General features: G+C 44.0%; 1 protein-coding gene across 25 annotated transcripts in view; it reads right to left on the bottom strand.

Annotated features, from left to right (window-relative positions):
- LOC147115607 (disks large homolog 1) overlaps positions 1–27465 on the bottom strand; it is a 439472-nt gene that overhangs the window by 180367 nt on the left and 231640 nt on the right. Inside the window, exon 1 of one of the 25 annotated variants that reach the window (XM_085990009.1) lies at positions 5037–5471. The exons of 23 other annotated variants lie outside the window; for them this stretch is intronic. In XM_085990009.1, coding sequence (XP_085846135.1) covers positions 5037–5357 — 321 coding nt within the window. In that variant the 5' untranslated portion in view covers positions 5358–5471. Of the gene's footprint in view, positions 1–5036; positions 5472–27465 lie in introns of those variants that run through there. One more of the 25 variants, XM_085990011.1, reaches the window with a different exon arrangement.

Below are 27465 nucleotides of genomic sequence, written 5' to 3'. Positions count from 1 at the left end.
GAAATATATCCAACTCCTTCTTGAATATATTTAATGAATTGGCTTCTACTGCCTTCTGTGGTATTCAATTCCACAGGTTCACCACTCTCTGGGTGAAGAAATTCCTCCTCATTTCTGTCCTAAATGGCCTACCCCTTATCCTTAGACTGTGACCCCTGGTTCTGGACTCCCCGACCATCGGGAACATCCTTCCTGCATCTAGTCTGTCCAGTCCTATCAGAATTTTATCAGTTTCAATGAGATCCCCTCTCATTCTTCTAAACTCCAGCGAGTACAAGCCCAATCATCCCAATCTCTCCTCATACGTCATTCCTGCCATCCCAGGTATCAGCCTGGTGAATCTTCGCTGAACTCCTTCCATGGCAAGAACATCCTTCCTCAGATAAGGCGACCAAAACTGCACACAATACTCGAGGTGTGGTCTCACCAAGGCCCTGTACAACTGCAGCAAGACATCCTTGTTCCTGTACTCAAACCCTCTCGCTACGAAGGCCAACATACCATTTGCCTTCTTAACCGCCTGCTGCACCTGCATGCTTACCTTCAGCGACTGGTGCACAAGGACACCCAGGTCTCGTTGCACTTCTCCTTCTCCAAATCTATTGCCATTCAGATAATAATCTGCCTTCCTGTTTTTGCCACCAAAGTGGATAACCTCACATTTATCCACGTTATATTGCATCTGCCATGCTTTTGCCCAATCACCCAACCAGTCCAAATCATCCTGGAGTTTCTCGGCATCCTCCTCGCAGCACACACGCCCACCCAGCTTTGTGTCGTCTGCAAATTTGGAGATATTACATCTAGTTCCCTTGACTAGATCATCAATATATATTGTGAATAGCTGGGGTCCAAGGACCGATCCCTGCGGTACCCCACTAGTCACTGCCTGCCACTCGCAAAAAGACCCGTTTATTCCAACTCTTTGCTTCCTGTCTGCCAACCAGTTCTCTATCCAAGTCAATACCTTGCCCCCAATCCCATGTGCCTTAACTTTACACGCTAATCTCTTATGTGGGACCTTATCGAAAGCCTTCTGAAAGTCCAAATACACCACATCCACTGGTTCTCCCTTATCTATTTTACCAGTTACATCCTCAAAAAATTCCAGTGGATTAGTCAAGCACGATTTACCTTTAGTAAATCCATGTTGACTTTGTCCGATCCTGTCAGTTTTCCAAGTGCTCTGCTATTACATCTTTTATAATGGACTCTAGCATTTTCCCCACTACCGATGTCAGGCTTACCGGTCTGTAATTCCCCGTTTTCTCTCTACCACCTTTTTTGAATAGTGGGGTAACATTAGCTACCCTCCAATCCACGGGTTCAAAAACATCCCAAAGCTCTTTACATACAATGAATTACTTCAAAGTGCAACTGCTAATATGTAGGTAAACATGATAGCCATTTTGCACATGGCAAGATAGAAGAAACAACAATGAGATTACCGACTACTGGTTGAGGGAAGAATGTTGGCCAGGACACCAGGAGAATGCCCTCTTAAAACTCCACCTAAAGCTAAACCAATCAAACATTATGCACTCAAACCTGGAGAAAGCTTGAATCCACAACCTGTTAGAAACAAGATATTTTAGGTGCGATCTTCCATAGGTGTCAAGTTACTATAGATTTTTCCTTACTTTTACATTTGTAACATATTCCAGTTCTACATAATATGACATTTCCCTTATCTGAAAGGAACTGTCTTACACTTGGACTACAGTTTTATCAGTCTTGCTATAATCTGGTTTGATTAGGTTGATTAAATTCCAGGCTTATTTTACAGCATTCAAAGAGGCAGCCGCAGAACAATACAAAGCACAAATGAGCAGATGGCCAATATACCTGGAGGGAACTAGACTTGTCTTAGGATAAAAGCAGCAACCAAGAACCTTTCTCAGCATGTTGAACTAATTAGGAACAATGACCTTTTTATAAAGGCACTGTAAATAAAACTAAAATCTAAATGAAACAAGTATACGTAACAGCAATAAGTATATGTACAGCAATGTTGTACAAGGATGGAGTGAGCATAAAATCTAGAGTGGCTCAGCCAGCAAACTCTAATTAACAGTTGTCTCAATCCATTTGATAGGAAAGTACGAATGGCTCCAGTCAAGTTTTCAAACAACAGAAATAACTGCTGTATTTTGCACCAAATCATTTCACCGAATTAACTCCTAGAATGTTGCAGAACTCAGTCGTTTTATTCCAGACATCCTGACATATAGCCACCACACGTACAACTAATGTAAGTTTTTCATGATAACGGTACGTGAAACACATTCCATTAGTCAGATAGCATTACAAGATCTCCAAGTAGAATAGATGTTGCCCTTTATAAAGTTTAAAATAACTCCAGTCCCCTATTGAGATTTGGGTTTTTTTGCAATTGCAATTACTGTGTTTTTTTGGAGAGGGGGAGGGGGCAGGGGGGTTAGAGAATGCAGCGATATACATCCTCCCAGGTTGTATGTAATGTTGGGTCACAGAGTTGCTTAGAGAAGGGCAACATAGTGGGGAGTCTTCCTCTCATGTGGTTCCACTGACCTAAATGTATTCAAGCCAATAACCAACACTGACAGCAATTTTTTCATGATAAAAACAATTCATCAGGACAGCTCTCTTACATCATAAAATCCAACATACAGTACCTTCCATGTTCTAGGTCATCGACAACACTACTACCCATGTTCAATAGTATTGAAAATCAGGGCACATGCAATTGTAAGAAAGCCAATTTAAAAAGAATATTTTCTACCTTATGTTACAAAATGATGCCCTATCTTCAATCAAAAATAAGGCACTAAATTAATCCAATCACATGGACCAGACATTTAACTACATTACATTTAACAGTTCAAAGCTCCATTTTTTTGTTTAAATGGTGTTGCCATTGAAATGAAAGTAACAGCTTCATGGGGTAAATAAAACACAATGTTAAAACATTACTGTAGCTCGGTATAGTCTCTTTTGAGTTACTCTGTTCCTGGCAAGGAAGGTGAAGCCAAATATTAGGGTCCCTGCAATGTCTAGGCACACAATAAGAGAATATATTAAAACGTCCCTTCACTAAACAGAAATAAAGACTTCTCTCTCTCTTATGTCATCCAAGAGCCAGAAAGCACATACATCCCTTTCACCTGGGAAGGGGAGATATCCCCATCCTCGAGAAAGGGAGTCAACCAAGGAGCAACATTAGACTGGTCAGGCTAATGTGAGACGAAACAGTAAAGAGGAGTTAAGTAAAATCGGGTTTCAAGATTTTTACAATGTCGATTCTACCATAGTTTATGCTCAAAACAATGGGACTGAAATCATGTCAGCAGATGGCCAATGGAAACCCCAGGATCAAACGCTGCTCCAACAATAGGAAATGTCTCTGCTGAGCTTGGTAATCCTAAAACATCCCATTGTCATGGTCTAATCAAACCTACTATCTAAACATCCGATGTTAATTCTGATAAGTAGCCAGATACATAAACCTTCAGTCTTCCTACAAGCCTATTCAATATTCAAGTCTTGTTACAATGGACCGCTTTGTTGCCCAATTACCTCAGCGCTGCAAAGTATATACAGGCACGGCTGGTCTCGTAACACTATTTCCTCTTCCAAATAATTTTTTTAAAATGCTGCAATTTCACAGATTAAAAAACAAAATCCTATTTCAAAACTCAAGTCATCGCATTTCCTCCCCCCACCCCTGCACCGTTTTATCTTGTAGCCTAATTCAGGAACCAGTGGCCTGTTCATTCTCTTGGGCAGAAGGAAGAGAGAAGCAGGCAAATTTTTTTTTATATAAATGGTGCAGTCTTTTTTTGGGGGGAGGAGGGGTGTTCGGAAAGAGAAGGGGAAATAAATAGGAAATAATTTTATTCCTTCCTTGGAACACAGCAGCTTTGTTTAATAACCAGGGGAAAGAGAACTAAGCTAAATTTTGAGAAAAAAATCTAATAGTGTTTGTCTGACTGAAACATTTACAATATTTAGACTCTGGACACAAAAAGAAGCAGCTCCCTATGGCAAAAAACTGCTGGATCCCCTTGGGTTTTAGATCACAAAGTGCATTATAATAAGCATTCCAAACCAAAGACCTAGCTATTAACTATGTATACAAAAACAATTGAAACAGTGCAACTTCAGCTCATGAGCGACTGACAGTGTAGGTTTTGAAACTGGACTATTGAACCTTAGGGAGTCGGCAAGAGGACCCCAGCAGGCCCCTGATGCCATGAGATTTCTGTCCATCCGTCGGATTTGTGTTTGTTTACTTACTAGTTTTGTTGCTGCATGTTAATAAAAAAGTTTCTTTTGGGTAGGTAATAATGTCATTCGGCAATTAGAACTCCGGGGTCTCTGGGATAGTGCCAATAATTGCAGGATGTTACCCCACACAGCAAATCTTGACAACGACCTCACTAACATGCATTACCAGTATCAGCGCAATTACTTCAAAATGTGCAAAATGTATCTATCAGCGGGTTTAAGTCCATCTTTACTGAAATCCTGATCTGAGCCAGTAAAGGAGGAATGCACTTAGTTGAGGCTGCAGAGCAGGGGGGAGGGGGGAGGGAAACGGAGGAAAGAGGGAAAATCAGAAGCGAGAGTCAAGCATGGGCAGTCTTTGGTACTTCCTGACAGCTGGATAAAGGACACTGGCAGCAGAATGATGGGGGAGGCCATGCACCTGCCTTCTCAGTTGCAGGCATCGGGCCAGTTAGACAAAATAAGTAGCAAGGCTGCAAAAAGAGAGAAACTTCCCCAAATAATAAAGTTTTAAAATATTAGCTTTGTTGCAAACTACACAATAAAAAAGGGGGTGCTTCATAGTGAGTAAGTCGAGAATTCAACATGTCTTCCAGATATCTGACACTAGACTCAAACCGAAGCACGCTCCTATAATTAGAATTGATCGACTCCATTGATCAGGGAGCTTTGTCATAATGGCTATTCCACGGCCTGCACTGTTGTGTACATACTAAAACTGTACTGACATTACCACTGAAAGTACAGCAAATAGTTCCACAGACACTGACCTGATCAAAAGAACACGTCGCCCATGAGCTGTCCGACCACCAGCCGCTAGTCGCTTTCACTTTGGCAGTACTTTTAGTAGGGCTTTTCTTAACACTGTCACGCAGGTTAGTAAACTTGCCTCTGTGTTTAGTCGAGGACACAGGCAGAGTCGCAGCGGTGTAGTACTTGTGTGTAGTCAAGTGCTGCTGCCGAGGCTCCAGATATTGCTGTTTTGGATTCACTTGCAACCTAGGGTTACTTGAAAAATGAACTAATCGCCCCAGTTCACAACCTTCTGGCACACCACAAGAGAATTTGTGTTTGTAACAGTAAGTCGTCATTTTGCAGCTCAAGGAGGGGGAAGTAAACTATTTTGCGGAACAAAAAAAATTTCTTCACTGCTTGCCAGGTCAGGCAGAAAATAAATAAAAATATTACAACGTTGGAGCATTTATCGGAGGAGTGCACTGCTAGGAGAAGCAGAGAAGCAGAATCTGATTCTAGCCAGTAGCTCTCTCCAATTAATGAGCACCAATGGGCACTGCACATGACAGCCCTCTTTTTCCAGGCATGAATAATCAATGCGCAGCACAGATTTGTTATGTGAATGGCAAAGGTCATCTTACATATATATTCCCAACACATTTTAACATGCAACTATCCCACAAGAAACTTGCACTTATCACCATTGCCCACCACCCCCCTTCCCCCAAGTAAAAAAATCTTACTGTTAAAGGTACTGCAACTATAGAATTGTTAGCTTTTAAACCTGGCATTGTATCTTACACCCTTTTAAAAATGAAAATTCCCCAATTATAAACAGCACATTTCTAAGGAAGTCTCGGGATTTATTTTTAGTTGTGTTATGGGAAACTATTCAATTCCGTCTTCACAAACACTGTCCAAAGCAGAGAAACAAGCATCAAAATAGACTGCAGTCATTTGCAGTTTTACATTTCCCAATTCTATAGTTAATACTGTATAAACCCAAATTCAATCAATAATCTAAATACACAATTAAAATTTTCCTCTTCACTGTGTAGTAATAATGTGCCAAATACCAAGAAGCGCAGAACCTTGATATTGTTAGTCTCATGTGCATTGAATACAATATTAATAGAAGTTACATCAAGAGTTAGATACATCTAGTCACAATAAAGTAACCATTGTATTTTGTTAAAATTCTGCCAAACATATACAATATCACAACGCTAAAACAAAGCATCGGCAGCTACATCGGGGAGTTCGAATAATGGACAGTCAGCTGGTAAGCGCAGTTCAGAGATGAATAGAAACTGACAGCAATCCTCACTAATCACCATGGAGCTGCCACAGCTCATCTTGCTTGGTACATCGATGTAATCAGAGGCTACAGTAGCCGCACTCTAATGCTATGTTCAAAGCAGTATGAGCCAAGAGGAGGAGGAGGAGGAGGAGAGCATAAAAAGCCAAAGAGGTGGTCCAGAATCTGCCAGCAGCTTACAGAATTTTCCACTGTTTTGTGACTGATAACAGTAACTTGCAAGCGGAAGATGTGTGGCTGTGGAAGAACACTAAGACTCAAAAAGCAATCTGTATAATACGGGCTCAGCTCATTTTCTAGTAATCTGCTATTTAGAGCAAAAAGCTGAACACTTTAGTACCCACCAAAGTGATAACTCAGGTCCCAAATGATCCTTTCATAGTCATCAGATGACCTCTAGTCACTCAGCATCTTTATCATAAAATAATGGCAGAAAATTGAATTATTTTCAAAATGGAAAGAATGATAAACAGATGACTGTGAATTACGACAACACCACAGTCTGGCCCTGCCATCAGTTGTCCCATTTATAATATATTTGTTTGTAGTAGTTTCACAGTTTGTGTCAAGGTTCGTGTCAAGGTTCGTGTCAAGGTTCTTACTGCAAATGGAAATAAAATAGGAAAGTGAAATATATTGCGACTGTGCTCATTGAGGGGCTACCCAACCAACAGCACCAAAAATCTTACAGCTTCATGATGAAAACGATTAATGCCATCATTACAGAGCTATCATCATTCAATATCATGCAGCTTGAAAAATAATCTTTGAAAGCCATCGATAGACTTTGCCCACACTAACTCTCTGATGTAAAATTAATCATATCTGTACAGATAGATCACTTCATTTCAATTCATGGAAGAAAACTGCATAATTGCCGTACGTGATTTTCACAATTTCACACTTGTGAAATAAAATGCAGCTACCAGAACAATATTCTTAATATTTCAAACCATTATGTCTGCGCCTGGAAAGGCCGAGTTTGAATTGGAACAACAGCATTTCCTGCAGTAGTTGTTCAGCTTAACTTCAAAAAAAAATATTGCACACATATTAAGTTCTCTTTCTCTCCCGTTAAGATCTCCCTCAGTTAAGGAGGTGGGTTTATTGCTTCATTCTGTATCTGAACATGAGGTGCATGATGAGGGTGGGGTTGTCCGCTCTGGTTGGGCGTATTCCTGGCGGTTTCATCACATGACCTGCTTTATATCCAGCCACCCCGCCCCCACCATTGGTCGCCCAACACGGCCATCCTCACAGCAACCTGCCTTCCCACACCAATTGGGAAATGAGCAGACTCTTCGTTACCAAATTGGACAACTCTTGACCCTCCATCAAACAGCCTGTTTTCCCCATCTCCAATATTTGTATAACTAATAAGCAAAAGAGTTCAAAGAAAATGCAAAGAAAACACAATTTGTTTTATAATGCCCTAATGATTTTTCTCCCTGGTTGCTCGCAGTGCCTGGAGTTTAATCTTCAATTGCTGGAGACTCCAGGTCAATCCTAGAGGGTTGGCAACCCTAGAGGAGGGTAGTTAACGCACACTTTTGGGAGGGACAAGGAGAGCTTGAACTCTGCTCATTACCTCCACCAAGGTGGTTTGGCTGAAGCTGAAACGTTTCCGCGCAAGGTCCTTGCAAAAAAAACAATCTCCGACGCCTGCAACGGCTTCTCTTGCAGTACTTGCATGTTCATCTCTGGCTTGCCTGTAGGTTCCAGCGTGCGTTCTCATCTGTACATTTACATGTTGCCTCTCAGTGTGGCTATCCATAAGCATGGTATCACTTCCTATATATATCACGACGACAACCACCATCCTCAACTCTAACTGCTGCTGTGTTCTGCAACCTTAAGACATGTATGAACCAGTGTTTCATCCAACTCAAATCTGGCAAGACCAAAATGAAGCTGTTTAGTCCCTGCCAAAGCCTTCACACCTTGGCCACCAATTCCATTCTCCAGACCAATTACTTGCTCATTATGAACCCAATAGTGCACAACCCGAGTGATCCATTTATGGAGTTCAGCTTCAAACCCACCACCAAGACTGGCTATTTGTATCTCCATAGTAATAGCTGCCTCTATTCGTTCTTTACCACCCCCGTAACTTTCATAAATACTTTTGTCATTTTCAGGTTCAACTGCAATAATCTCCTTGCTAGCCTCTCCCGCTCCACCCTAAACAAAATCCAATTCGAGCTGAATGATGCTGCCCATATACTATGCCTCCTGTCCATGCCAACTTCCACTGGCTCCCAAACTCCCAGCTCACTTAAAATGCATGTCTACCAATCACTCCAGGCAAGTGCCCCATTTCTGCAACCTCCTGCAGCTCTACATTGTAGCGTAGACCCACTGTTCTTTTGGCTTTGGTTTATTTTTTTGTTTCGATCTCCCTCCTCCCCCCTCGGTGACACCCCTTCACTCTGGAATTCTCTTCCTGAATCCACTGACTTGTAACATCTCTTGCCCTCCACCCACCACCCACCCCCCGCCCTCACACCTTTCAAAACTCCTCTTCAAGCATTCATTTGTTCTTCTTCCCTAACTCTTGCTCGCTTTCTGATCTCGTTCCTGAAGCACATTTGGACATTTTGGACATTAAAATGCTATATAAATGCAGGTAGTTGTTGTAGTGCCAGTACTCTACCAGTAAGCAGAATCAAGCAGTACACCAGGAAATGCTGAGGGTTGCAAAATTTAGACCCACTGCAATTGCCTTAAATATATATGCTTTCAAAGACCCGAGGATATAATGGCCCAGAAATTCAGGTCCCAACGTGAGTACGCACAGGGTACTCACGCGTAGGCCCAACGAAAGTGCCGGTTTCATGCATGCACTGCACATACGCGGGAAACCGACACTTCCGTTCCCCTGAAAGAAGGGGTTCAGTGGTCGAACGCGTGCGCCGGAGAGGCAGCGCGCGCGCATTGAACTTACGGTTTTTTTCCAGGTTTCTCCGGGAGGGTAAGTCTCCAGCAGTTACACTTTTAAAAAGCAGGCGCAAGGCCTGCTTTTAACAAGGTAAGTGGCGAATTAATTAAAATTAAAACATTTTTTCCCCACAGGTTTATTATTTTTAAATACTTTAAAGCAAGGTAAGTTTATTTTTAGCCCAGTTAGAAAATGTAATTAATTTTCAAAAATTTAAATTGTTTAAAATAGTTATTTCATGTAATTTATAGTTATTTTAAAAATGTGATTTAAATTTTTTTTGTTGAAGTTTTAGTGATTTTTGGGGCTTATAGTATTTAATAGGTTTGACAGCTCTTCCTATCAAACTTATGAATGAAGCATTCCCTGCTACCATTGGCTCTCCATGGCCCACATGATCCCAGGGGACGCATCGAACTAATTGTGCCCCTGGGATACGCAAGCACTGCGCGCCGGCAGTTGGAGGAGGCCCAGGATCGGAATCCCAAGCGGGCCCACAGCCCAACGGTCGGCGCGCGCTAGGTAAGTGCAGGTCGGGGGCTTGCACCCGCGGGAAGCCCCCGACCCGAATTTCTGGGCCAATCTGTTCAACGATACCTTTGAATTAATATACTTGTGATAATTTGGCCTTCTGCAACAGAATTTTTCTGCACAACAAAATCTATTTAATAATCAAATGGATCTATATACAGGTAGACTATCCTTTATCCGAAAACCTCGGGACCAGCCGTGTTTCGGTTTTCGGAAAATTTCGGATTTCGGAAGGTGAGCGAAAACACTTCGGTTTTCAGAGTAATTCGGTTTTCGGGAGTGCGGATAAAGGATACACTATCCCTTATCCGAAAGGGTGGAGAGCAGCAAATATCAAACAGAGCAGCATAACACCTGCGTGGGTCAAGCATCGGCAGCATCGGGTCATGTTTTGCGCCACTTTCAGCTTTCAGGGGTTTTCTGTTTTCGGATGTGCGGATAAAGGCTGGTACACTATATCTTATCCGAAAGGGGGTGGGGTCGGCGGGGGGTCGGGGTTGGCAAGGGTGGGGGGTCGGTCGGGGTCAGGGTCGGCGGGGGGGGGGGGGTCGGGGGTGGGGGTCGTGCACACGACTTACGCTGAACAATTTCAGTTTTCAGAAGTACGGAAAAATGCTACACTATCCCTTATCCGGCTAGGCCTGCAATCTCCTACCCAGGAGGGAACTCAGTGACACTCTGCCCTGCTCAGCGTAAGTCGTGCGCCACTCTGGTCATGTCGTGCGCACTACTTACGCTGACCGAAAAAACCTTGGGTTTTTAGAGGGTTTCGGTTTTCAGAAGTTCGGATAAAGGGTAGTCTACCTGTACTGATATTAGGCAGATGTTCAACTACTCAAGTTTTGTAAATGGGACAGCAAAGTTGTCCCGATGCAAATTAGCAAAAGTGCTGTATTTCTGTGCAAAAACAAATTTTCCGGTTTCATCAATAGTCATGGATTTTCTGTGGCCCATAAAAATTAAAGTTTACAAAATCACCACTTCTGCTCTTCTACACTCTGTTCCATTCGGTGCCAATTATTTCTCCTCCTAGTCACCACTTGATCTTTTCACTTCGATATTGTGGGTTTTGGTTCATGCCCAGACGACCCTCGAGAGATGTGGTTGCCAGTTCACTGGGAGCCTTCTACAATTGGTGGCCAGACACGATTGGCTGCATACAATTTTAAGTTACTTTATGTTTTTGAGAATATCATTTAAAGAAACAGAAACCAGAAACTGTAAAAGCAGCAGAGAAGTAAAAAGGGCTAACCTGATACCTGATCTTTAATTGTTAACGAGGCTGGCACCCATGATGTTACCCCTTGCTGATAGGAACAATGGCAGAAACTGTACAGGCATTAGGTGATTGCAAACGCATTACCATAATGCTTAGGTGATCATGAACACATTACCACGATGTTTACTTAGCTGTAACCCATTCAGTAAAATGTGACTTCTTTATTTCAAACTGCCAGGCCAGGAAATCCAATTAAATGTAAACGTGCACAGCTCATGATTGGTGCAAAATGTACGAGGTGTTAATGCTTTCTCAAAAGCAGGGATAAAAATGTAGCACGCTGTATGAGAAATTGCTTACTCTGTTGGATTCGTCAGACTCTTGCAGGAGTCGGTGTCGATATATCAGAGTAAGACTCCGCGGATAATAAATCGTTTAAATTCTCCAGGTGTATTCGACTCAGTGATTGCTGAACCAGACTGAGGGGAAAAGAATCCGTTCTATCATTTTTAGAGTTTCAGTTTGTTGTTGTTGGGGTGTCTTTCTCCTCACCCAATCACACCGGTCAGGAGAAATTGCTATAATGCATCTCCTAATTGGACAACTCCATAATGAGCATCACCTGTGCATTACACTGTTCTGGAAGACCCTCAAATAGGTTGATATTTAATGAAGAGAAGTACAGTTTTAGGAGCTAACTGATAGCATGTATACAAACCTATTGTCTTTTTTCTTTATTCATTCATGGAAAGTGGGCGTCACTGGCAAGGCCAGCATTTATTGCCCATCCCTAATTGCCCTCAAGAAGGTGGTAGTGAGCCACCTTCTTGAACCGCTGCAGTCCTTGTGGTGAAGGTACTCCCACCATGCTGTTAGGGAGTGAGTTCCAGGATTTTGACCCAGCGACGATGAAGGAAAGGCGATATATTTCCAAGTCAGGATGGTGTGTAACTTGGAGGGGAACTTTCAGGTGATGGTGCTCCATGTGCCTACTGCCCTTCTCCTTCTAGGTGGTAGAGGCCGCGGGTTTGGGAGGTGCTGCCAAAGAAGCCTTGGCGAGTTGCTGCAGTGCATCTTGTAGATGGTACACACTGCAGCCATGGTGCACCGGTGGTGGACAGAGTGAACGCTTAAGGTGATGGATGTGGTGCCAATCAAGCGAGCTGCTTTGTCCTGGATGGTCTCGAGCTGCTAGAGTGTTGTTGGAGCTGCACTCATCCAGGCAAGTGGAGAGTATTCCATCACACTCCTGACTTGTGCATTGTAGGTGGTGGAAAGGCTTTGGGGAGTCAGGAGGCGAGACACTCGCCGCACAATACCCAGCGCCTGCTCTTGCAGCCACAGCATTTATGTGGTTGGTCCAGTTATGTTTCTGGTCAATGGTGACCCCTAGGATATTGATGGTGGTGAATTCGGCGATGGTAATGCTGTTGAATGTCAAGGGGCGGTGGTTAGACTCTTGATTGTTGGAGATAGTCATTGCCTGGCACTTAAGTGGCAGGTAACAACGTTACTTGCCACTTATCAGCCCAAGCCTGAATGTCGTCCAGCTCTTGCTGCATGCGGGCATGGACTGCTTCATTATCTGAGGAGTTGTGAATGGAAATGAACAGTGCAATCATCAGCGAACATTCCCACTTCTGACCTTATGATGGAGGGAAGGTCATTGATGAAGCAGCTGAAGATAGTTGGGCCTAGGACACTGCCCTGAGGAACTCCTGCAGTGATGTCCTGGGGCTGTGATGATTGGCCTCTAACAACCACTACAACCATCTTCCTTTGTGCTAGCTATGATTCCAGCCAGTGGAGAGTTTTGCCCCCCGATTCTCAATGACTTCAATTTTACTAGGGCTCCTTGATGCCACACTCAGTCAAATGCTGCCTTGATGTCAAGGGCAGTCATTCTCCTCACTTCTGGAATTCAGCTCATTTGTCCATGTTTGGACCAAGGCTGCAATGAGGTCTGGAGCAGAGTGGTCCTGGTGGAACCCAAACTGAGCATCGGTGAGCTGCTTATTGGTGAGTAAGTGCCGCTTCATAACTTTGTTGACGACACCACGCATCACTTTGCTGATGATTGAGAGTAGACTGATGGGGCGGTAACTGGCCGGATTGGATTTGTCCTGCTTTATGTAGACAGGACATACCTAACATAGAACATAGGAGCAGGAGTAGGCCATTCGGCCCTTCGAGCCTGCTCCGCCATTCAATGAGATCATGGCTGATCATTCAAATTCAGTACCCTGTCCCTGCCTTCTCCCCATATCCCTTGATCCCTTTAGCCTTAAGAAATATATCTAACTCTTTCTTGAATATACTTAATGAACTGGCCTCCACCGCCCTCTGTGGCAGAGAATTCCACATGTTCACCACTCTCTGGGTGAAGAAATTCCTCATTTCAGTCCTAAATGTCCCACCCCTTATCCTTAGACTATGACCCCTGGTTCTGGACTCCCCTACCATCAGGAACATCCTTCCAGCATCTAGTCTGTCCAGGCCTGACAGAATTTTATAGGTTTCGATGAGATCCCCTCTCAATCTTCTAAACTCCAGTGAGTATAAGCCCAATCGACACAATCTCTCCTCATACGTCATTCCTGCCATCCCAGGTATCAGCCTGGTGAATCTTCGCTGCACTCCTTCCATGGCAAGAACGTCCTTCCTCAGATAAGGCGACCAAAACTGCACACAATACTCAAGGTGCGGTCTCACCAAGGCCCTGCACAACTGCAGCAAGACATCCTTGTTCCTGTACTCGAACCCTCTTGCTACGAAGGCCGACATACCATTTGCCTTCTTAACCGCCTGCTGCACCTGCATGCTTACCTTCAGCGACTGGTGCACAAGAACACCCAGGTCTCTTTGCACTTCCCCTTCTCCCAATCTATTGCCATTCAAATAATAATCTGCCTTCCTGTTTTTGCCACCAAAGTGGATAACCTCACATTTATCCACATTATAGTGCATTTGCCATGTTTCTACCCAATCACCTAACCTGTCCAAATCGTACTGGAGTTTCAGGACATCCTCCGCGCAGCATACCCTCCCACCCAGCTTTGTGTCGTCTGCAAATTTGGAGATATTACATCCAATTCCCTCGTCCAGATCATTAATATATATTGTGAACAGCTGGGGTCCTAGGACCGATCCTTGCGGTACCCCACTAGTCACTGCCTGCCACTCGGAAAACGACCCGTTTATTCCAACTCTTTGCTTTCTGTCCGCCAACCAGTTCTCTATCCAAGTCAATACCTTGCCCCCAATCCCATGTGCCTTAATTTTGCATGCTAATCTCTTATGTGGGACCTTATCGAAAGCCTTCTGAAAGTCCAAATACACCACATCCACTGGTTCTCCCTTATCTATTTTACCAGTTACATCCTCAAAAAATTCCAGTAGATTAGTCAAGCATGATTTACCTTTTGTAAATCCATGTTGACTTTGTCCGATCCTGTCACTGCTTTCCAAGTGCTCTGCTATTACATCTTTTATAATAGACTCCAACATTTTCCCCACTACCGATGTCAGGCTTACCGGTCTGTAATTCCCCGCTTTTTCTCTACCACCTTTTTTGAATAGTGGGGTAACATTAGCTACCCTCCAATCCATGGGTACCTTTCCAGAGTCTATCGAGTTCTGGAAGATGACCAGCAATGCATCTACTATCTCTGGGGCCACTTCCTTAAGTACCCTGGGATGTAGACCATCAGGCCCTGGGGATTTATCAGCCTTCAGTCCCATCAATTTTCCTAACACCATTTCCCTACAAATACTGATTTCTTTTAGTTCCTCCCTTTCATCAGACCCTATGTTCCCCGGTATTTCTGGGAGGTTATTTGTGTCCTCCTTTGTGAAGACAGAACCAAAATATGTATTTAGTTGGTCTGCCATTTCTTTGTTCCCCATTATAAATTCCCCCGATTCTGACTGCAAGGGACCCATGCTTGACTTCACCAATCTTTTTCTCTTCACATATCTATAAAAGCTTTTACAGTCAGTTTTTATGTTCCCTGCAAGTTCACTCTCATATTCTATTTTCCCTTTCTTAATTAATCCCTTTGTCCTCCTTTGTTGAATCCTGAACTGCTCCCAATCCTCAGGATTATTGCTTTTTCTGGCCAATTTGTATGTCCTCTCCTTGGATCTTATGCTATCCCTAATTTCCCTTGTTACCCACGGTTGAGTCACCTTTTTTGTTTTATTTTTATGCCAAACTGGGATGAACAACTTCTGTAGTTCATCCATTCGGTCTTTGAATGTTTGCCATTGCCTATCCACCGGCAACCCTTTGAGTGCCATTCCCCAATCAATCCTACCCAACTCGCTCCTCAGACCATCGTAGTTTCCTTTATTTAAATTGAGGACCCTGGTTTCTGAGTCAACTACTTCATTCTCCATCTTAATGAAGAATTCAATCATATTATGATCGCTCCAACCCAAGGGGCCTCGTACAACAAGATTGCTAATTAATCCTTTCTCGTTACATAATACCAGTCTAAGATGGCCTGATCTCTGGTTGGTTCCTTGACGTATTGGTCCAGGAAACCATCCCTTAAACACTCCAGGAATTCTTCCTCCACAATATTGTTACTAATTTGGTTAGCCCAATCTATATGTAGATTAAAGTCACCCATGATGACTGCTGTGCCCATATTGCACGCTTCTTTAATTTCCCTTTTAATGCCATCCCCAACCTCCGCCTTACTGTTTGGAGGTCTATATACCACTCCCACTAATGTTTTTTTCCCCTTAGTATTTCTCAATTCTACCCATACAGATTCCACATCATCAGAGCTAATATCCTTCATTACAATTGTGTTAATCCCTTCTTTAACCAGTAATGCTACCCCACCTCCCTTTCCTTTTTGCCTATCTTTCCTGAATATCGAATACCCCTGGATGTTGAGTTCCCAGTCTTGGCCACCCTGGAGCCACGTTTCCGTAATCCCAACCAAATCATATTCGTTTACCTCTATTTGCGCAGCCAATTCATCCACCTTATTACAAATGCTCTTCGCATTAAGACACAAAGCCTTCAGGCTTGTTTTTTTAACGCTCTTAGACCTATTAGAATTATTATTTACTGTGGCCATGTTTGATTTAAACCGTTGATTTCTCTGACTGCCACTTTTGCTTTTCTCCTTCCTATCTTTTGCTTTTATCCTCGTTTCCCTTTCCTCTGTCTCCCTGCTCAGGTTCCCAACCCCCTTCCATTTTAGTTTAAACCCTCCCCCACAGCACTAGCAAACAAACCCCCTAGGACACCGGTTCCAGCCCTGCCCAGGTGCAGACCGTCCGGTTTGAACTGGTCCCACCTCCCCCAGAACGGGTTCCAATGTCCCAGGAACTTGAATCCCTCCCCCTGGCACCATTCCTGGGCAGTTTTCCACATTGTCGGATAGATGCCAGTGTTGTAGCTGTACTGGAACAGCTTGGCTGGAGGATTGGCTAGTTCTGGAGCAACATAAGAACATAAGAAATAGGAGCAGGAGTAGGCCAATCGGCCCCGCTCCGCCATTCAATAAGATCATGGCTGATCTGATCCTAACCGCCAATCCACTATCACAGAACCATCTCCTGAATCTAACAGAATTAGACACACGAAATAGGAGCAGGATCAGGCTACACGGCCCCTGGGCCCGCTCCGCTACCCACAGGGCCATGACCGATCCGAACCTAGACTCATGTCCAATTTCCTGCCCGCTCCCCGTAACCTTTAATTCCCTTTACTTCTAGGAAACTGTCTATTTCTGTTTTAAATTTATGTAATGATGTAGTTTCTACAGCTTTTTGGGGCAGCATATTCCATGGACCTACCACCCTCTGAGTGAAGTAGTTCCTCCTCATCTCAGTTTTGAAAGAGCAGCCCCTTATTCTAAGACTATGCCCCCTAGTTCTAGTTTCACCCATCATCTGGAACATCCTCCCCGCATCCACCCGATCCAACCCCTTCACAATCTTATATGTTTCAATAAGATCGCCTCTCATTCTTCTGAATTCCAATGAGTAGAGTCCCAATCTACTCAACCTCTCCTCATATGTCCATCCCCTCATCCCCGGGATTAACCGAGTGAACCTTCTTTGTACTGACTCGAGAGCAAGTATGTCCTTTCTTAAGTATGGACACCAAAACTGTACGCAGTATTCCAAGTGCGGTCTCACCAATACCTTGTACAACTGAAGCAATACCTCCCTATTTTTATATTCTATCCCCCTAGCAATGAAAGCCAACATTCCATTGGCCTTCTTAATCACTTGCTGCACCTGCATACTAACCTTTTGAGTTTCGTGCACCAGGACCCCCAGATCCCTTTGTACTTCAGTACTTTCCAGTTTCTTGCCATTAAGATAATAACTTGCTCTACGATTTTTCCTGCCAAAGTGCATAGCCTCACACTTTCCAGTATTGTATTCCATCTGCCAAATCTCTGCCCACTTACTTAGCCTGTCTATGTCCCCTTGCAGGTTTTTTATGTCCTCCTCACTCACTACTTTCCCTCCCATCTTATTATCATCTGCAAACTTTGATATGTTACACTCGGTCCCCTCCTCCAAATCGTTAATACAGATTGTAAAGAGTTGGGGACCCAGCACTGACCCCTGCGGAACACCACTAGTTACTGATTGCCAGTCTGAGAATGAACCATTTATCCCAACTGTCTGCCTTCTGTTAGATAGCCAATCTTCTATCCATGCCAGAATATTACCCCCAATCCCGTGATTTTTTATCTTAAGCAATAATCTTCTGTGTGGCACCTTGTCAAATGCCTTTTGGAAGTCTAAATACACTACGTCCACTGGTTCCCCTTTATCCACCCTATACGTTACTTCCTCAAAGAACTCCAGCAAATTTGTCAAACATAACTTGCCCTTCATAAAACCATGCTGACTTTGTCCTATTAAATTATGATTATCCAAATGTCCTGTTACTGCCTCCTTAATAATGGACTCCAAAATTTTACCTACCACAGATGTTAGGCTAACCGGTCTATAGTTTCCAGCCTTCTGTCTACTGCCCTTTTTAAATAAGGGTGTTACATTTGCAGTTTTCCAGTCTGCCGGGACCTTTGCCGAGTCCAGGGAGTTTTGGAAAATTACCAATGCATCCACAATCCCTACCGCCACTTCCCTCAAGACCCTAGGATGTAAGCCATCAGGTCCAGGTGATTTATCCGCCTTGAGTCCCATTATTTTACCGAGTACCACTTCCTTAGTGATTTTGATCGTGTTTAGCTCCTCCCCCCCCTTTAGCCCCCTGTTTGTCCAGTGTTGGGATATTCTTAGTGTCTTCTACTGTAAAGACTGATGTAAAATATTCAGTGTTTTTGCCATCTCCATATTTCCCACCATTAATTTCCCGGTCTCATCCTCTAAGGGACCAACATTTACTTTAGCCACCCTTTTTCTTTTTATATAACTATAAAAACTCTTACTATCTGTTTTTATATTTTTTGCTAATTTACTTTCATAATCTATCTTCCCTTTCTTAATCAATCTTTTTGTTATTTTTTGCTGTCTTTTAAAGTTTTCCCAATCCTCTATCCTCCCACTAGATTTGGCTACCTTATATGCCCTTGTTTTTAGTCGAATACTATCCTTAATTTCTTTACTTAGCCATGGATGGCTGTCTTTTCTTTTACACCCTTTTCTTCTCAGTGGAATATATTTTTTTTTGGAAGTTGTAAAATAACTCCTTAAATGTACACCACTGATCATGTATCGTCTTACCCTTTAATCTATTTTCCCAATCCACTCTACTCCGTTCCGCTCTCATACCTTCATAGTCTCCTTTATTCAAGCTTAGCACGCTTGTTTGAGATCCAACCTTCTCACCCTCTAATTGAATATGGAATTCAACCATGTTATGATCACTCATTCCAAGGGGATCCTTTACTAGGACATTTTTAATTAATCCTGTCTCGTTACACAGGACCAGATCTAAGGTTGCTTGCCCCCTGGTCGGTTCAGTTACATACTGCTCAAGAAACCCATCCCTAATACACTCAATGAACTCATCCTCAAGGCAGCCCTGCCCAATTTGATTTGTCCAATTAATATGATAGTTAAAATCCCCCATAATTATAGATGTTCCCTTATTACAAGCCTCAACTATTTCCTGATTGATACTCCGTCCAACAGAGTTGCCACTGTTCGGCGGCCTATAGACTACGCCCACTAGTGTTTTTTCCCCCTTATTATTCCTTATCTCCACCCAAACTGTTTCATTATCCAGATCTTTTGACCCAATATAATTTCTCTGTATTACAGTGATTCCTTCCTTAATTAACATAGCCACCCCACCTCCCCTTCCTTCCTGCCTGTCCTTCCTGATCGTTAAATAACCTGGTATGTTTAATTCCCAGGCATTGTCACCCTGAAGCCATGTTTCTGTAATGGCCACAAGATCATACCCATATGTAGTTATTTGTGCCATTAACTCGTCTATTTTGTTACGAATGCAACGTGCATTCAGATAGAGAACTTTCAAAGATGTTTTGTGACACTTAGTTCCTGCTTTTGCCCTTTTTATTACTTTACCTTTTACTCCATACCTTCTGCCCCTTCCTGACACGCTCCGGTTTTTAATTTCCCCACTGCTACCTAAGTCTATGACCTTCTCTGTTGTCATTTTTATTATTTGCTCTCTAGGAACCTCCCCCCCACTAGTTAGTTTAAAGCCCTCTCTACAGCCCCAGTTATATGATCCGCCAGGACTCTAGTCCCAGCACTGGCCAAGTGAAGCCCGTCCCGACGGAACAGCTCCCTCCTGCCCCAGTACTGGTGCCAGTGTCCCAGGAAGCAAAACCCATTTCTCCCACACCAGTCTTTGAGCCACGCATTTAACTCTCTAATTTTATTTGTCCTAGCCAAATTCGCTCGTGGCTCAGGTAATAATCCAGAGATTATTACCCTTGTGGTTCTGCTTTTTAATTTGGCCCCTAGCTGCTCAAACTCCCTCAGCAGAACCTCCTTCCTTGTCCTATGCCGTTGGTACCAACATGGACCACGACAACTGGATCCTCCCCCTCCCACTCCAAGTTTCACTCCAGCCCAGAGGAGATGTCCTTAACCCTGGCACCGGGTAGGCAACACAGTCTTCGGGACTCTCGCTCTCGGCTGCAAAGAACTCTATCTATCCCCCTAACGATACTATCCCCTACCACTACAACATTTCTTTTAACTCCCCCCACTTGAATGGCCCCCTGCTCCACAGTGCTGTGGTCAGGTTGCTCATCCTCCCTGCAGTCCCTGCTCCTGTCCCCACAGGGAGTAAGAGCCTCGAACCTGTTGGACAAGTGCAAGGGCTGCGGCTCCTCCAACACTACCTCCTGGATCCCCGTACCTGCCTCACTTGTAGTCACACCATCCTGACCCTGGCCACGGACTACATCTGCATTAATTAATCTAATTGGTGTGACTACCTCCTGATACAGAGTCCAGGTAACTCTCCCCCTCCCTGATGTGTCTCAGTATTTGAAGCTTGGACTCCAGCTCTTCAACACGGAGCCGGAATTCCTCGAGCAGCCAACACTTACTGCAAATGTGATCACTGTGAGCATCAATGGCGTTCACCAGCTCCCACATATTGCAGCAGCAACACATCGCCTGATCTCCCATTCTATGTAATTAATTAAATTTATTAATATTGTTAAATATCCTCTGCCCCGATTCTAGATGGTGAATATCACACCTTAGAAACTATAAACCAAAGAGATTTAAGCTTAAAAGGGAGAAATACTTACCAACCAATCACTTACCCGCTTTCTGGTGACGTCACACTTGGATTACTTTTTACCTCTCTCCTTCCAGACGGGAGATTGGTACGCCTTACCTGGTCTCTGGGGACTTTTATAGCCCCGCTCTGCCGCTCAGGATTCCCGCCGACGCTGTGAGGCCTTACCTGGTCTCTGGGACTTTTATAGCCCCGCTCTGCCGCTCGGGATTCCCGCCGACGCTGTGAGGCCTTACCTGGTCTCTGGGGACTTTTATAGCCCCGCTCTGCCGCTCAGGATTCCCGCCGATGCTGTGAGGCCTTACCTGGTCTCTGGGGACTTTTATAGCCCCGCTCTGCCGCTCAGGATTCCCGCCGACGCTGTGAGGCCTTACCTGGTCTCTGGGACTTTTATAGCCCCGCTCTGCCGCTCGGGATTCCCGCCGACGCTGTGAGGCCTTACCTGGTCTCTGGGACTTTTATAGCCCCGCTCTGCCGCTCAGGATTCCCGCCGATGCTGTGAGGCCTTACCTGGTCTCTGGGGACTTTTATAGCCCCGCTCTGCCGCTCAGGATTCCCGCCGACGCTGTGAGGCCTTACCTGGTCTCTGGGACTTTTATAGCCCCGCTCTGCCGCTCGGGATTCCCGCCGACGCTGTGAGGCCTTACCTGGTCTCTGGGACTTTTATAGCCCCGCTCTGCCGCTCAGGATTCCCGCCGACGCTGTGAGGCCTTACCTGGTCTCTGGGACTTTTATAGCCCCGCTCTGCCGCTCGGGATTCCCGCCGACGCTGTGAGGCCTTACCTGGTCTCTGGGACTTTTATAGCCCCGCTCTGCCGCTCAGGATTCCCGCCGACGCTGTGAGGCCTTACCTGGGTCTCTGGGACTTTTATAGCCCCGCTCTGCTGCTTAGGATTCCTGCCGACGCTGGGATGTTGTCGGGGCCCATAGCCTTTGCTGTATCCAGTGCGCTCAGGCGTTTCTAGATAGCACGTGGAGTGAATCGAATTGGCTGAAGACTGGCTTCTGTGATGGTGGTGACCTCAGGAGGAGGCTGATATGGATCATCCACTTGACACTTCTGGCTGAAGATGACTGCAAATGCTTCAGCCTTATCTTTTGCACTCACGTGCTGGGCTCCTCCATCACTGAGGATATTCCTGGAGACTCCTTCTCCTGTTAGTTGTTTAACTGTCCTTCACCATTCACGACTGGATGTGGCAGGATTGCAGAGCTTTAATCTTTTCCATTGATTGTGGGATCGCTTAGCTCTATCTATAGCATGCTGCTTCCGCTGTTTAGCATGCATGTAGTCTTGTGTTGCAGTTTTTCCAGGTTGGCACCTCATTTTTAGGTGCGCCTGGTGCTGCTCCTGGCATGCTCTTCTACACTCCTCATTGAACCAGGGTTGGTCCCCTGGCTTGATGGTAATGGTGGAGTGAGGGACATGCCGGGCCATGAGGTTACAGATTGCGATGGAATACAATTCTGCTGCTGCAGATGGCACACGATGCCTCATGGATGCGTAGTTTTGAGCTGCTAGGTCTGTTCTGAATCTATCCCATTTAGCACGGTGGTAGTGCCACACAACATGGAGGGTTTAGTGATTTAGCACCCACGCGCATAAATATTAACTATTCTATCCAGTTTAGAAAACAGGAATTTTGCTTTATTTCGTCCTACTACTCCCATTATATAGTCTTATGATCCAATGGAAAACACTGAATCGGGATCACCCTCAGAGAACTTCGAGCCCAATTATCCCATTAACCAGCTTCTACTGTGACTCAGTAGACAGGACATTGCTGGATCAACTGAAATAAAGTACAATGGGCCAGAATTTGCAGTCGGAGGCGTATCGCCGGAATATACCTCCAACCTGGAAAAAAAAAATCCACACCTACCTTCAGGCTCCTGAGCTTTGGAGACTTCGGGTCCCGGGCCTACAGGCGTACGTCTACGTAAAGACCCACGGATCCTAGGGACGCAGGCGGTTTGGAAGCGTCCCTGGGATCACGTGGGCCAGGTCCTCCAATCAGAAAGGAGGATTCCTAATATGCTTCTGGGGAATCCCCAAATAATTAAATAATTTATACAACTGGAATAAAAATAAATGTTCCCATTTTCAAATTTAAATAAAAATCCCTTCAATGACACATTTACAATAAAAATTTAATTATTTTAAACATTTTAATCTGGGCCAAAATTTACATAAACTAATTTTAAATGCTTGTGCATGATTTTTAATTTTTATATTAACCCTTACTCTGGTGAAAGCAGGCCCTATGCCTGCTTTTACCAGGCGTAAGGGTTTCATGGGCATTTGCTTCTCAATCACAGCTGCACAGCTTGGACATGGGTGATTTGCTTAATTTCATCACATTGATCCCTCACATCCTAGCCAATGATTTCTTTTGTCATAAAAATTGTAAATTTTTAATGCCAACCTTTTAAAAATAACAAACAAGAAACTTAATTGCTATTGCACACACTCTCAGGTGCCTGGCATTTCCCAGCACATTTAAGTTTGGCACACAGCCAGCCTTTAATGAGAGGAAGTCTTCAAAGTATCCAGTAATGTAATATTCAATTAGAGGGGAAAAATACAGCTGATTCTAATTGGATCAGAGCACAAAATCCTTCAATGCTCACAGTCCTGTGCCATTTCATTTAAAAAGAGGAATTTTCCCCATTCTTCTTCTTTTGGATCTCAAAAGGAAACACATTTTACTAGTGCCAACTTCTGCCAACGGCACTCAAAACTAGCACTATAAGATCTGAAAATGCCATGTCAAATTGATGTTTCCTTCCTGTGGTAAAATACTTGGCCCCCGTGACACTCCAGTTGAGTCAAAATGAGGGCATGAGTATGCACTCACGATTGGAAAGCTGCATAGTGAACTCATATCTTACCATTCCGACAGAGCTTAATCTAATCACCATGACCGTCTAACTTCCACCTCCGTAACATTGCCTATCTCCGCCCTGCCTCCGTTCATCTGTTGCTGAAACTCTCATCCATGCCTTGGTTACCTCGAGACTCAACTATTCCAATGCTCTCGTGGTCAGCCTCCCACCATGCACCCTCTCAACTTGACCTCATCCAAAACTCTGCTGCCCGTATCCCAATTCGCACCAAATCCCGTTCACCCATAACCCCTGTGCTCACTGGCCTACACTGTCTTCCTGTCCGGCCACACCTCGATTTTGAAATTCTTATCCTAGTTTTCAAATTTCTCCATGGCCTCGCCCCTCCCTACCACTAACCTCCTCTAGCCCTACAACCCAGAGATCTCTTCGCTCCTCCAATTCTGGCACTTGAGCATCTCTGATTTCCATAGCTCCACAATTGCTGGTCATACCTTAGCTCGAAGCTCTGAATTTCGCGCTCTAAGCTTCTCTGTCTCTCTACCTCTCCTCCTTTTAGCCACTCCTTAAAACCTATATCTTTCTGACCAAGTTTTTGGTCACTTGTCCCATTATCTCCTTATGTGGCACTTAAAAAAAAAAATTTAATTCACAGATGTGGGTGTTGCTGGCAAGGCCAGCATTTATTGCCCATTCCTAATTGCCCATGAGAAGGTGGTGGTGAGCCGCCTTCTTTAACTGCTGCAGTCCGTGTGGTGAAGGTACTCACATAGTGGTGTTAGGTAGGGAGTCCACGATTTTGACCTGATGAAGGAACAACAATATATTTCCAAGTCAGGATGGCATGTGACTTGGAGGTGGTGGGGTTCCCATGCACCTGCTACACTTGTCCTTCTAGGTAGTAGAGGCCACGGGTTTGGGAGGCGCTGTCAAAGAAGCCTTGGCAAGTTGCTGCAGTGCATCTTGTAGATGGTATACACTGCAGCCACAGTGCGGCGGTGGTGGAGGGAGTGCAAATCAAACTGGCTGCTTTATCCTGGATGGTGTCGAGCTTCTGGAGTGTTATTGGTGTCAAATTCTGTTGATAACACTCCTGTGAAGCGCCTTGGGACATTTTACTGTTTAAGGCGTTATATAAATGCAAGCTGTTATTATTGGAACTACGAAAAGCCATTACAGTGCTAATCGAATCTGATCACCTTAAACCATTCAGATTTAAGTTCACAATTCCATAAAACTACCAAGCTCTTAAGCAAGTGATTGATCGGCAAAAAGAATGTAATAAATATTTTAAAAGTAGCACGAGATAGGTAATAGAGCTCCCTAATGAGTACACATAGTGATAGTATGGCATTGGGGGATGGAGACTAGAAGCTTCCATATTTGATCCCGGGACTGTAGCCTATTAGTTCTCAGATTGGGGAGGTCGAGGATCTCTATCTGAACTGCTCCTGTGCAAAGATGATCAGTGTTACGCGCTGATCACTATTCAGTGGAATCTGCTGAAAAATGCATATACGTACATCAAGAGAACACAGAATCAGGCTTGATTTTAATGCCTTCCACGGTCAAACGACCTGCTAATGCCCATACTCTAGGCTTACTTGAAAATTTCCACTTGGCAAGATACTTGTTGGCTGCAACCACCTACGGAATCGCACCATGTCACAAGCTAGTAAGTAATGAACAAGAGCTGCAAAGGATCCTAAACGAGTTTGCGTGGTCTCAAAAGAGTTCCTCGCGGGCATGGGTCCACAGCACAAAACTGCTCATAATCCAGCACGAACTAGAAAACTAACTCAGAGACCACAAGCACAGCTGGTGTGGAAAATGGGAATGTGTCATTGGTGAGGCTCTTCTAAGGTAAACTCATATTGCAATGGGAAGAGGGAGTTTAACATGCCAACATGTTACACCTGTCCTCGAAGTGCTCAATGGCCGACAATAGTATTCTGTTAAAGTATTAACAGCAAAGAAACAGGCCATTCGGCCCATCCATGCCAGTGTTTATGCTCCACATGAGCTTCCTCCCACCCTTCATCTAAAAATGACATAAAAATTACTTAAGCCATTCCCACTCCCCCGTCTGCTGCAGGTGGAATCTCGATGAGCCACTGACTCAATTTACATGTCACAGGACCCATTTTCTGCCACTAAATTATATGTAAAGGAGCTCAGTGGGAACCTCTCGTGGCACAAACCCAATTGCACAGCACTGCTGGACCTCCAATATAGAATTGGAAAAAATAAACTCTCCATTTTAAAAGCGGACGAGTTAATGTTCTGGGACAAATGGTTGGCATGCTCCATAAAAGTGGAAATCTGAAACAGATACTACAGAATTAAAAACAAAACCAGAAAATGCTGGAAGCACCCCGGTCAGTCGGCATCTGCGGAGAGAACAGAGGTGTTGACATTTCAGGTAGATGCCCTTTGTCTGAACTGTTAAGCTATTCTGCTCTCCAGATGCTTACTGACCGTTTCCAGCATTTACTGTTTTTGTTTCAGATTTCCAGCATCTAGTTTTTGATTTTTGACTATATAATTAAATATACACTAAATAAAATATCCTTTTTGCTAAGAACTGAGGTCTAAAATATATAATTCATAGTTTAAAAATCTTTACACTTTTGGAACAGTTACCATGCAAGTTGAATTTTTACTCTAGCTGTACCGAATATTGAAAGGACAAACTGTGATGTATTAGTATATAAGCAGGCCTGATTGCAGGACATACACGTGCCAAGACCATGCGTGCAACGTCCACTCAGCTCCATGCTGGGTGATACTGGCCCAGATTTTGTGGTCAGTGGCAATGTGATGGCATTTTCTGCTGACCTTGAAGGTTGCCCACAAAGATCTAGTGATCTCTGTGGTGTTGATTTCACCTCTCCCGATGTTAATTTGAATCAGACGCCAAGTCTAGGGGATCTCCAGCATTCAGCAACAGTGATGTCATCAAGCTGGCTAAGCAGCCAATCATATTGAAGAATTCTCAGACATCAAACCAGGAAGTAAATTGCACTGATTTTCTTTCACTTTTTAATCATTTTAGAGAGCAAAATAAAGATTGGGACGTACACATGGGAGTACGATAGAATTTAAAAATATCAAACTTTAAAAAAAAATTAAAAACCATGGAATTTTTGTCATAATGGAAAAATGTGACATTCCACAAATATAAAATTAGTTTTTCAGGACCAGAACAGTTGTTCAGCAGTAATTATGACTCAGTACGCCATTAAAAACCCAATTACACCTCATTCAACAAGGCTCAACCTTTTCGGGGGTTTTTAATGGCGATATTTCCAGCATAAATGGGAACGTTTTCGTCAGTTCAGTGATTGCAGGCTCCGGAGAGTTCAACAGCGTGCCTGTGGAGGAGCAGGGAATGATTGACAGCAACTTCTGGATTTCTGCATTTAACTGCACCTGCGCGTACTCCAGAGGTTGCTGTCAGATTCACAGTTGTAATGACAGCGAATGCTGACAGATTCACCGTCATTACAATTGCAAATTCCGGGCCATGATATATTCCAAAGTACTTTTACTGTATCGCAGCAGTCTGTCAATAAAAAACAAGAGGGACAGAAGTAGTTTGAGAACATGACTTAACAGTTTGAGAATTTGGTTCAGTTGGTGGTGCTCTTGCCCAAGTCGGAAAGTTGTTGGTTTACGTCTCACTTTCAAGAACTTGAGTGTCATCTTCGATTATGTGCTCAAGTGTAGTACGGAGGAACTACTGCTTTGTCAGAGGTGCCGTCTTTTTGTTCAGATAGAGGTAAACAATCTCACAGCATTACTCAAATGCAGGGAGTTCCCTCAGTGTCTAGGCCAACATTTATCCCTCAACCTACATGACTGAAACAGATTCCTTT

Source organism: Somniosus microcephalus, chromosome 6, assembly GCF_052327205.1.
Source record: "Somniosus microcephalus isolate GS21.2 chromosome 6, FLI_Smic_1.0, whole genome shotgun sequence".
Lineage (NCBI taxonomy): Eukaryota > Metazoa > Chordata > Chondrichthyes > Squaliformes > Somniosidae > Somniosus > Somniosus microcephalus.
This window is presented reverse-complemented; position numbering and strand designations above follow the sequence as displayed.